Source organism: Impatiens glandulifera, chromosome 1, assembly GCF_907164915.1.
Source record: "Impatiens glandulifera chromosome 1, dImpGla2.1, whole genome shotgun sequence".
NCBI classification, from domain to species: domain Eukaryota; kingdom Viridiplantae; phylum Streptophyta; class Magnoliopsida; order Ericales; family Balsaminaceae; genus Impatiens; species Impatiens glandulifera.
The window spans coordinates 85,523,503-85,536,715 of record NC_061862.1 but is presented as its reverse complement, the minus strand read 5'-3'; the positions used below and the strand labels follow the sequence as shown (position 1 = coordinate 85,536,715).

At 31.1% G+C, this 13,213-nt stretch overlaps 1 protein-coding gene across 1 annotated transcript; it reads left to right on the top strand.

Annotated features, from left to right (window-relative positions):
* Window positions 1-2,122: 2,122 nt before the first annotated feature.
* Window positions 2,123-9,235, top strand: LOC124919159 (protein REDUCED WALL ACETYLATION 1-like). The gene is made up of 17 exons (XM_047459324.1): window positions 2,123-2,373; window positions 2,466-2,522; window positions 3,149-3,240; window positions 4,670-4,807; window positions 4,900-4,956; window positions 5,043-5,115; window positions 5,219-5,377; window positions 5,746-5,895; window positions 5,990-6,245; window positions 7,017-7,132; window positions 7,209-7,295; window positions 7,381-7,469; window positions 7,635-7,697; window positions 7,793-7,849; window positions 8,299-8,395; window positions 8,491-8,650; window positions 8,816-9,235. Exons 2-16 carry the CDS (start codon window positions 2,490-2,492, stop codon window positions 8,644-8,646), a joined length of 1,623 nt encoding a protein of 540 aa, XP_047315280.1. The 5' UTR covers window positions 2,123-2,373; window positions 2,466-2,489; the 3' UTR covers window positions 8,647-8,650; window positions 8,816-9,235.
* The last annotated feature ends 3,978 nt before the right edge of the window (window positions 9,236-13,213 follow it).

The window sequence follows — 13,213 nt, the reverse complement described above, 5'->3', positions numbered from 1 at the left end:
GTTAAATATGTAAAGTTTATAAATATATAGATAATATTAATAAGGTTAAAAAGTTAGTGTAAGAAAGAAATATTCTAAGAATATTCTTTTGGGTTTGAGAATGGATTTTTGGGATGAAGATGAATTACTGTTTGATGTTTACTTCATTTTGGGTTTGAGAATAAGTTTATGGATTGGAGATGATCTAATTACAATTTTTTTAATAATTAAACCCTTAAATAAACATTAATATATTTTATCTATGTAATTAAAGGAATAATATTTAAATAATTTAATAAAATAAATTTAAATATTATATATTAAAATAAAAATATATATTATATAAATATTAAAATTACACACCTATTTTATCCTTCCTTAATTTTATAATTATAATTTATATGATTAAAATTTGAAATATTAAATTAAATAATTTAAATAAATATACACTACATTAAAATAAAGTTATATAAATAAAATTAAACTACATAGATATATTTTAATGTTTATCTAAGTTATTTTATTTTAATTTATAATTTTTGTTTAAATTATTTAATTTAAAGTATATTTATCATTTTTAATTTGACTAGGGAGAAATTTTACAACTATAAGTTTAATTTTAATTATATATATTATATTTATAAAATTAAAATAAATAATTTAAATATATATAAATTACATGAATATTAAAATAAAATGTATAAAAATAAATTAAATTTATAATAAAATTGAATTATTTTCTAACCACCTAAAAAGAATTTATGTCTTGTAATAAAATTAAATATAATATATTTACAAAATTAAATAAAGATAAAAATGAATAATTGTAAGAATAAAATAAGATATATAAAGATAAATAAAGTTGTAAGAATAAAATAAGATATATAAAGATAAATAAAGTTTTATTTTATTTATCATTTATGTAATATATTTTATTTTAATTTATAATATTTATTTGAATTATTTTATTTTATTTGTTTAGTTTTAATTATACATATTATATTTATAAAATTAAATAAAGATAAAATATGTTAATATTTATTTAATATATTTTATTTTAATATTTATATAATGTATTTTATTTTAATTATTTAATAAAATATTATTAATTTTAACTATATATATATATATATTATGTTTATAAAATTAACTTATTATTAAGTTTAGTGAAAAAAATATGTAATTAATAAGTTAATTAATGAGTTTAGAGAGAGAAATGTGGGTATATTGGTAAAGTGAATAAAAATGTAGGTATATCGAAAAGAAGTGAATAAAATATGGGTAGACATGAAAATAGTTCATTTATATAGAGTGAAGTGTCATTGTAAAATATATTAAATTTCTTTTAAATTTTGATATTTTATTAATAAATAAATTTGATTAGTCTAAATTGAAAAATCGAAATCGTGAGTTGTAAAAGACTGCAACGAGTCTCTATTATATTAATAGAGACATAAAAATAAAATGATATATTTTTTTATCTTTTATTTTAAAAAAATTGTAATTAATTTATGTAATCATTTGATGACACACCTACCAACTATGTTATATTGTTATATAGTTAAATAATAAACTTATCATAATTTATAGTTGACATTTTTATATTGTATTTTAAAATATTAAAAATGACTATGTAATTAATTGATATGAATTGCAATAATTGGTGTGATGTTAATTTTTTATCATCATATTATTATAATTTACTATTATAATAATTTATAATATTAATTTTGTAACTTCAAGTTTTACACAAATATATACAAATGAGTTAAATTTATTTTAAAATATTTTAAGGTTAGATAATTTGTTTAGTGTTTAATGGCGATAATTTTATGTTATTGGATGAATAACATTTTGCTATTTAAAATGTGCTGTAAACCCTTCAATCACATACTACTTTGGATTACCAATGAAATAATTACACAACAATCTAATTAATTGTGATTTAAAAACAAAAAAAAGGTAAGATCTTATAGACTTTTAATTTAATTTATATGATTTTTGAACAAGATAACATGAATTTCCTCACCTCAAAATTAGATTAAAAGTAATATTTTGTAAATTAATTAATGTAATGATGAAATGATATATTCCGTCCGTACTAAATGAATAAAGAGAAATATTTGCTGACAGTACTGATGGGGAGAAGTCTTGAGAGCTACGTTGCAACTAAGCCACAACCACCGTCTTCAACGGTTGGAGAGAGAGAGAGAGAAAGAGCGCCATCGGACGGTTTCTCCAACATTTTGCCTCTTCTTTAAGCAAAAGCCAACGTCTACTCTTACCAGTTGCTTCAGATCTGTCCTTGCTCCGCCATTGTTAAGTTTCGCTTCATATTTTTATATATGACTACAACATTCTAGAGAAATACTAAGCTTCGTACTGGAAATCCAGGTACATTCAATGGATCCGGAGAATCGATACTTTTTGCTTCAGATTTCATCTCCGATTTCATCTGATCTATGCTTTTAACTTACTTTTTACAGTTCTGACATTTATTCCCCTGTAAAATGGTGGTTTCGGGGCCATTAACACCTGGACAGGTATGTTTTTATTTCAGAAGTGATCTTAAAGTGTGTTTCTCTGATCTGATCCATTTTATTGAATATTGAACCGGACTTACGTGATTGGTGATTGGTGATTGATTGTTGTATATCTGTTCTCTTCTAGCTTCAAATTGTGCATTTCTTGATGCGAACGTCATATTTATTTTTGGAGATTAAGACATCTAGTGAATTTCTACTTGCTAGGTTACGTTTTTAGTCTTTAGGAAGTCATTGATGCTGAATGCAACCGGTAAAACAGTGATTGAATCAAGATATAACTATATTTTTGCATTGACTAACTGTACATCGTTCTGCTGATATGAGTTCCATCTAAAGTGTTCCCTGGTATGGGAAATAAACATGTGAAATCTTTTACACACTGCCAATTATTAGTTTGTTGAGAGTAATCAAACAACATTAGTGTCTTTGGTTCATTTCTGAATTTCAAAACATTGTGGGGGGTAAGCTTAATAGCTATTCATATGAGGCAGTATATGCTGCACATAACCCTGTGTTGTTTGTTTGTTTGTTTGTTCCCCAATCACACCAATAATTTGAGGCCAAAAGAATTCACTTTGATTGCCCTGCTATTACTGATTGACCTTTCTTGTATCATGTTGCAGGTGTCCTTTTTGCTTGGCTGTATCCCAACTGTTGTTGCATGGATATATTCTGAATTTTTAGAGTACAAGAGATCTGCGTCACCATCAAAAGTGTATGTCTCTTGCTTCACATCACTTAAAATTATATAGTACATTTTCCTTGCAGGACATACCGTTGTTATTATTATTTTTTCTGTGGAAAGCAAATGTAGCTTAGAGAATGTATCCAATCTTGTCATAGGTGGCGACATGCAGTTGTCTTTGTTTCTTATTTGTCTTTTGATGGTAGAAGTGGATGTAGAGAAAGGAGGTTGTTTTATAATATAAAGTAAGGGGTAGACTTTTATCGGAAAAAAAGGTAAGAGGTACAGAGACCATAAGAGAAAGGAAAAGAGGGCAAAAGGAGGGAGGATGGAATAACGATGGAGGCCTTTTCATTACAATGTTTCGAGCTTCAATGCTTTTCTTAATCTAGACATAACTCCTGTTGCCTCACAACCCAATTTTGGATGTATGTTAACAATTGTTCTAAGGGTCAGTACTTGTTAACTAATCAAGTAAAATCTCTTCCCTTCAATCCAAGCATCTAGTTTCAAGTTCAGGGCTTAAATAAGTTTTAGCGATACACAAGGACCATGCCACCAATGACAAGGTTCCTAGATGGAAGGTTAAAGTTATGAGAATAGACACCCGTTCTGCGATTTTAGCATGCTAAAGCATATTATAGTAAAGTCCAGATCATGCATCTAAACATTGATTTAGTTTCTTACAAATGCATCTGATTGACAAGTTAAATTAGCAACATAATCGGATTCGTTTAAATGAACTTCAATATGTCATTTTATTTCTCAGGTGATTTCACTTCAAATCCAATCATTCAGCCTAAAATAGCATATGCTTGAAACCTCCATGAGAATTTAGCATTAGCTTTTAAGTCCTTGTCCTTTTGTTTTTTTGAAGAATATTAGGGTGAGCATTTGGGATTACCCAACCCAAATTACCCAATTCCATATTTTACCTAAATTTATATTTGCATTTGGAATAAGTTAATATGAAATTAAATTGTAATGAAAACGTAACCAAAATATAATATAATCATTCCATATTATGTTGATATCTGGGCAAAGAGTAAGAAAATGCATGCCCAACACAACACAAGACTATGTTGACCATGTTACTGACTGGCTATGGGTCATTGACAATGTCCCGAGATAGCTCAGGCAGGAGCTAGGTCCTGGTCTGGAAGAAATGCCAAGTATATATTAACTTATGGTAGTTGAAAAATGAAAATCTATAGATAACTCTCCAGGCTCTCTACTTCATATCTATAACTTTTCCATGATATATATTCATAAATTTTTTTTTAGAGAGACTGAATTAAATATGCTTCAAACAAAGTTAATTTTATCTTTAACCATAATTTATTGTATAGATGTCAATACAATCTCGAATGCAATAGCCCTTGCATCATACGTTGTGCTTTTATTCTCGAAATCCTCAGAATTTTTTCTTTTCTGACATACTATAATTCATGAATATCAGTCATTCAGACAATAATCTGGTTGAACTGGAACATGAGGCTATCAAAGAAGATGATCGGACTGTTTTACTGGAAGGAGGGCTTACAAAATCATCGTCAATGAAGTCATATAGCTCTTCTATAAGGAGTAACTTGTTTAGGTAGTTTTCTGTGATGTTCTCAATCTTTATATGAAGTTTATAAATTAGGTGCTCCTACCTAGATCTTTCTTATTGTTCTTTGCATTTCCAAGGTTCTTAACCATGGAAGATTATTTTCTACTAGAGAATCGAGCAACTCTGAGAGCAATGTAAGATAAACTTTTTTCCCCTAAACTTATTAAATATTTCTGTGTTCTTTGTTATTTCTTCTGCTTAATGATGAAATATTTAACAGGTCTGAGTTCACAGCAATTCTGGTGTACTTCTACATCTGTGACCGGACAGATACAGTGCCTCAGTCTACAAAGGTTTCTTTTCTCTCTTTACCTATGCGTTACATTCTCATCATGATAATAGTTATTGGGAAGCTTGTATACTTCTTGATTTAATATTCTACTTCGAATTTTGCAGAACTACAATAGGGACCTTTTCCTTTTTCTGTACCTTCTCCTTATTGTAGTCTCTGCAATGACATCTCTGAAGAAGCATCATGACAAGTCTCCATTTTCTGGAAGAGCCATACTTTATCTCAACCGGCATCAAACAGAAGAGTGGAAAGGGTGGATGCAGGCAAGTATCTTTTCTCAATGGACTTATGATTTCAGAATTTAGTGTATATGTTATCTGGATATGCCTAACATCTCATGTAATTTCCCAATCTCCTCCAGTACTATATCTGATATTATTGTCACAACCACCTTCCTCTCACTATTTACTTTCACAATTTATTCTGCCCACAAAGAGTTATATAATCCATTACAATTCAGAGTACTCCATAATTTAGTATTGCCAATCTATTGATATTAAGCCTATGCTCGAGCCTTTACATCTTCCTTGTACATTATGTGGTAATGTCTATAGACATCTTCAAAAGTTCCAATAATGGATGTGTTTCTTGCAACTTTCAGGTTTATGAGTCTTATATTATCTTTCTGCAGGTCCTGTTTTTAATGTATCATTATTTTGCTGCTGCCGAGATATACAATGCAATTCGCATTTTTATTGCTGCATATGTCTGGATGACTGGATTTGGAAACTTTTCCTACTATTATATACGCAAGGACTTTAGCATTGCTAGATTTTCTCAGGTGATATCTTCGTTCTACTTAAATTATTAAGTATGGACTGGATAATATTTTTTCCCATTCTCTAACAACTGGTTTTGCTATCAATTTTATGCAGATGATGTGGCGGCTTAACTTTTTCGTAGCTTTTTGTTGTATTGTTCTCAACAATGATTATATGCTTTATTATATTTGTCCCATGCATACCCTTTTCACTATTATGGTGTATGGAGCTCTTGGCATTTTCAACAAGTATAATGAGATCAAATCTGTCATGGCTATAAAGATACTCACATGCTTTCTCGTGGTTATTGCAATATGGGAAGTACCTGGAGTCTTTGACATCTTATGGAGCCCTTTTACATTCTTTCTGGGTTAGTATCTAACCTGACATTTAACATCAATTTAGTATTTGTTATCATCATAGGAAACTTGTTGATAATATTATTTTTTAGCCTGCTCAACTCAGTTTTGTGAATATTCTTTTTGTCAACTAAAATGTGTCAGCTAGTTTTCCCATTTATCTGAATGAGTTTTCTCAAGTTTGGCCAATTAGCCTGGGATTGAAAGATATTGGACATTTTTGTGAATTTTCGGAAGTATTCCCACAGACTTTTAAGTCTCCCCGACCCTTACTGTGTAGATATCATTGATGTTCTTAACCTACCCAAGGCCCTGTTTGATGTGGGTTATTTGAGAATAATTTCAAATAACCCACTATCCAATAAACAATCTACTCATCAATCACATCATTCAAATTATCAACCAAAATACCTTCTATGTAATTTTTGGAAGTATATATTTATACCCATAATGTCTTTTTAGTTTTTACCCAAATAACCTAATTGTCAGTAACCTACATCAAACAAGGTTATTCAAATAACCCTAGATCAAACAAGGCCAAAGACTCAACCTTTCTTCTCTACAGAGACAAGTCCTCTAGCTAAATACATTCTTATTTTTTTCCCTCAACACAGCCCCATCCACAATATGCAAAACCTTGTGTGAGGTTTTGCAAATAAAAATCTTACTGCTAGACTTTTTATATTTAAGGATGGGGAAATTCAAACCTTGGTAGTTTCAAATTTAAATTATGTCAGTTCCTACAACCAGCTGTCTTACTGTTATTCACGTGTGATTGGCAGGGTACACAGATCCTGCAAAACCAGACCTTCCTCGTTTGCATGAATGGCATTTTAGATCTGGGCTAGATCGCTACATATGGATAATTGGAATGATATATGCTTATTTTCACCCAAATGTAATGATACCAATTTGGATAATTCATTGTTGTGTTGCATGTCTTGACTTCTAAAATTTTAGATTTACCATCTTAGGTTGAGAAATGGATGGATAAACTAGAGGAATCAGAAACCAAAAGGAGGCGCACAATCAAGACAACCATTGTGGGAACGTCTTTATTAGTAAGTAGCATCTTTCTTCTTTTGAGTACATATTGATCGATTTCCTAATCTTGTTTTCTTATTGTTTCACATTATGCTTCATCAGGTTGGATACTTGTGGTTTGAGTACATCTACAAACTGGATAAGGTGTCTTATAATAAATACCATCCTTACACATCATGGATTCCAATAAGGTGATGATTTATTTTTCAAACTTCTGGCTTGTTTTATGTTAACAATCTCCTCCTCTTCGACCAATGAGGAGCTTAATGGGCTTCAAAGCTAGTTTTTTTTAATCATATCTTGTTTTCAGCATCCCGGCAATATCTTAATTTCATGTCTGTTCAATTGTGGTTCAGTGTTTACATTTGCTTACGGAATTTCACTCAGCAGCTTCGAAATATTTCCTTAACTCTGTTTGCGTAAGCTCTCTTGAACAGAACTATTTAAGCTTGGAGTCCCTTAAACATATATTTTTTCTCTTATAAGGTTATTGAACATTGATTTCTGATTGTAGGTGGTTGGGCAAGGTTACTTTGGAGACTTATATTTCCCAGTTCCATATCTGGCTGAGGTTCTTTTCTCTCCCTTTCTTTTTCGCCTATAATTTCCTTTCTGTTCACGCTTTGAATTCTGTTTTAGGTCATGCTGGGATTATGGGTTCCATATTGGCAGTTTTGGTATCCAATTTTTTTATCATCAAGGAAAAGAATACCATTTGTTTGCCAAAATTCACAATGATATAAACAATAATGTGATCATGATTAGAAAAAAAATCTCTATACCAAATGAAGCAAAAAAAAACACTATAATTTGGATCATGATCCAAAATAATAATAGGATCATGATTAAGAAAACAATTCTTGGCAAATGAAAAAAAAAAAATCACTTTCAATTTAAGTTTGGCAATTTTCATTGAGATTGTGATTGTGATAAAATGCCAGTTTCCAAATAGGCTCAAATTGACAACATTTTTAATCTTTTGGCATGTGTGTATAATGTAATTGTTTCCTTCATCTGCAGATCTGGCGTGCCTAATGGACAGCCAAAGTGGCTTCTTTCAATAATTCCAGAATATCCTTTACTCAATTTCACGCTCACAACTGCCATTTATATCCTGGTGAGCATTTCGTGATCATTCGTAAGACTGTTGAAATCCATGTGACGATCATGATGCCATTCTATTGGATATAATATATTTTATAACCACTGCAGCTATCTCATCGGCTCTTTGAGCTAACCAACACTCTCAAGGCAGTTTTTGTACCAACAAGAGACAACAAGCGTCTGTTTCATAATTTTATTGCTGGGATTGCAGTGTCGTTGTCCCTGTATTGCATCTCCCTTATTCTTCTTCAGATTCACCGTTGAAAAAGTAAGGGGATTACATGTCATTTTTTTACTATTACTTTTTATTCTTCAATCTGGAGATCCTTTTTTCATTGGCTTTAGATATATATTTTTTGGAATTGAGGTATTATAATGTTTAAAGTCCTAAGACTAATGGAATCTGAATTTTGTGCAACTATTTTCCATGCAGAATTAGTTACCACCACCAAAGAGTGTTTTGGCAAAGAAAAGATTTACCCATTTCGGTACAAGCCTGGTTTGGATAGGAGTAAATAACGCAAATGTGAAAAGAATAGAATGCAAGTGTAGACACTCTTCAGGGAAATTGGCAATGAGTTGCTTCGTCTCGACACCAAATGTATGCTGTTCCGCCCCGACATTCACTATTAAAGCTGGTTGAGAGGAGCTAGCTTTTTTTTTCTTTTTTTCTTTTTTTCTTTTTGTATTAAATTTGTTTCATTTTATCCATCCCACTTTTATGTGAATCTTCTTTACCAATGAGAGTATATGATGTAGAATACTGGTATGCAGCCACCATACAGATACAGTGTCGAAAAACTAGTCAATTATATTTGTTCGATATTATTGAAATTAAAACATAAATACTGAATCACATATTATACTTTTCTTTCAAAACTGGTCAATTATATGAAGAATCCATTTTCAATTTCTCATATCCTTTTTTACTACACAACCATTAATAACTTTCCTATTACTAAACAAGATATTTTGGTTAGTCTTGGACAAAAAGTGTTTAAAACTTATTATAATATTAGGGTTGATTTATAACAGACTAATGTCAGTAATATATTATAGTGAATCTTGTTTGGTAGATAGAAGAAGAATAAATGAATTATAAATAGATTAAAGAGAAGAACCACAAAAACTGAGAATAATGAATCCCTTAACATTATTAAGTGAGCAGGCTGTGGCCATTCTCTATAACCAAAGGCCATCAAAATTGTTTTTATTATTATTATTTTTTAACGACACCCACTATCATAGTTTTCAGTTATAAACATTTATTTTGGGTGCTAATCATCAATTTAATTAAAAATAATAGAGAAGGTGTTGTGGGACCCTTTATAAATTAGGTAGTAATCTCTAAAGACAAAAACAAAGACTAGGGGGAGTAGCTAGGTAGGAGGCCTAATTAGTCTATTATCAACATTATCATATGTCCAACATCAACTCACCCATGAAAATGAACACAATTTGAAAATAAATCCCCCCCAACCAATTCATATTCTAGTTTGGTAGTTAGTCTGCTTTGATTCCAAAAGACACCTAACGGTCGAAATTACAAATTATGTTACCAAATCAAATAGAGATCATATTGCATTTTTAACTTATCAACTTAATCCATTCTAACCTTAAACCCTAAACAAGCTTGACTCTTTAAAAACTAACGAATGAGCCTTCTACCGAGTCGAATAGGTACTAAATTCGAGTAATAAAATTATATTAACTTAAATATAAGTATATATATATATTTAATAAGTAACAAAAATATATAATTGAATCATATAAGTTATATAAACTTGTACTTACTTTTTATTTTGCCTAATATTATATATATTAATATAAACTGGATTAGATAAGCTTAAATCAAAGGATTTCATGAATCTATTAATTATTTTTCTCCTTTGATAAGAAAGTGTTATTTTTAATAATACAAGCAATGACAAAAAGTTTGGTTTAATTTCCTACTTAACTTGTATGGGATCTTAGCATATATGTAATTTAGCCTATTTGGAAGAAACGCCTTATTTGTTGCACTTTTATTTATTTATTTTAATATTGACATGCGGAGAAGCGTCTAATGACCAAACTGATCCAATTGTCCACTTCTTTTTAAATTAAATAGTCAAATAATTATATATAAATAATCGTTTTTTATCATTTGATATTTTTTTTCCAACTAATTATTTAATCATTTAATTTATAAACTTTAATATTAATTTTTTTATGATGTTAGATTATTAAATACTAAACATATTTAGTAAAATAACTTTAAAAAAATAATTTTCAAACATCAAACTAACTTTTCTTCTTAAACTTAAATTTTATCTAAAAAATCTTACATCAAACGAGCTTCAAATGTCTCTATCATTTGTTGATGATTTTGTTTGAATTCTCATTAAGAAACATGTTTAGAAGATATTTATATTACAATTTACTAAGTATTGTACATGAGGTTGCACAAATAACACTAGTGGAAAATGTTACATCTGTCACTAACATATATTTGGGTCGGCGAACAAAACTGTCGCTAAAAGTCATTTTGCCGTCGCTAATGAATATTAGCGTCACGCGAACAAAACCGTCGCTATTCATCGCTAAAAAGTTTGTCGTTAAGACAATGACTTTTCTCGACGTTGATAATTAAAATATCAGTCACGGTTAATGAGAAATTCCGTCACTAACATTGTGCTTACGCCGTCGCTTATGTATTAACTAAGGCCGACGTTGATAAATAAATATCAGTGATGGCGAATGGGGAATTCCGTCACTAATAATTTTAAATAATAGCGATGGCATATTACTTAAGCCGTCGATTATGTTTTGACTAATAGCAACGGCATTGTGCTTACGACGTCGCTTATGTATTGACTAATAGCGATGACATTATGCCTATGCCATCGTTTTTATTTAATTTAATAGCGACGACATTTCCTCTTTCGCCATCGCTGATAGTCCTTACTCTTGGGTTTTTTGGCACATTTCAAATTCTCTTATTGTTAGTTATCAACGACGACATTTCCCTAATACCGTCGCTGATATTGTTAATGATCAACTTTGGCATTCCCCTAATACTCTCGGGTTTTTGACACATTTTTTATTCATATTAAACCTGTTTCATATTTTTTTCTACTACTATTAACAAAAAAAGATCATTCATAAATAAAAATAAATTCTAAATTATAAAAATCTCAAATCGTATTAATACAAAATGTCAATCAATGTACTACTGATCGGGGGAGGAGGGGACATCCTAGACATAAGCGCCTGTAGAGCCTTTTGTTGTGCGCGCATTTATTCCTGTAGAGTGTCTTGTTGTGTGTGCACCTACTATTTCAGTTGTGCGCAAATATCTTCCATCTCACGTCCTTGCTGTGTGCACATCTCCTCCATCTATCACACGTCCTTGCTGCGCCACTTCATCTCACAGGGTCCTGTTCTCCTCGCGCAGTGCCTACGTCTCTTAACGTTATGACACCCGTGCACTGTTGACGCTCAAGGATGATCTTCCCCGTTGATCCGCTCTGAAGTGCGTTGGACGTACTCCAGATCTCATCCTGGTCACCCTCCCGTGTCCTTGTGCTCCAAAAGTAGTCTCAGATACTTCAAACGATGTCATATCAGGGTTTGCTTCAAGCCGCTCGCGCATCATAATAAATTACAACACTGTTAGTAATTTTAAACTTAGACATGCAAACTAAAACGATAGATAAGATTAAAACTTACGATGGCCTGCTAAACATGCGGAGAAGCCATGAGAGTTAGATCCTCAACGGTTGCTCTCCTGGTATGAGTATGTAGGAAGAACTCTGCATAATTAGGGGTGTGTCCAATATTCCTGTCATGTATAAATAACATACATATCATATGTTAGATATTATTAAAATTTAATACTTTTACTAAAACTTATCATTTGTTGCTTCACTTGTGAAAATGGTTTGTTATTGGTGTGGTGGGTGTATACGACTTTTGCTATATTACTGGAATTGGTCGTACTTTTTTCTGCAATTATAAGATAGTTATAATTGTTAGTTAATAGTCGATTAAATATATAATGAATTAAAAATGACAATTATACCTGAAATGCAATCGTAAAGTAGTGATGGTCAAGGAGATAATTACAATCATCGTGGTCAAATTCAGTAGGAGAGTTTAATCTTATTATCTCCTCATTGCCATCATGTTGTTGGGTGTAGTCCCTTTTGTTCTTATATCTCCACCTATCCCATGTTTTCTTCACATGTGTCATTGTTCTAGCTCTGTAGATGTCAATGTGATGGGGCGAAGACTCGAAAGGATCCTGCAAAATACAACAAATTTTAGAACTATCAAATTATAAGATAACATGTTAAAAAATATCGGAGATGGACCGCCATATATGGTCTAACTAGGCATGTAACAGATCAGACCAATTTATTAGACGATGTGGAACCACCGTGGGATCCCGGAAAATGGTGCTAATATGCCTCGACCAGTAGGTGTCGTTATCGCAAGTGGGCTTTCCATCCATCTCTTTGAACTCTAAGCGCATCTTCTGCTCAGTTAGCAGTATCTTGAAAAGAGTGTTTTTGTTTTTCCCCCAACCTCTCATCCTTGATGAAGACCCTGCAAAATAGCAGTGAAACGATATCTGTTAAAATTTATATAATCATTTAAATATCACGTATAAGTTATAATTAACTACCTGTAGTCTCGAGAATGGGGAATCCTCCTCCGAGGTGACATACACATCGGTAATGGTGGAATTTGGATCATTCAGTCCCTCGGAGCTCGTCTAAATATCTCGAAAAGGCTCGTTTTGTAGCCCGTTTAGGTGTCATGATATATGCAAGAAAAATAAAGTTAA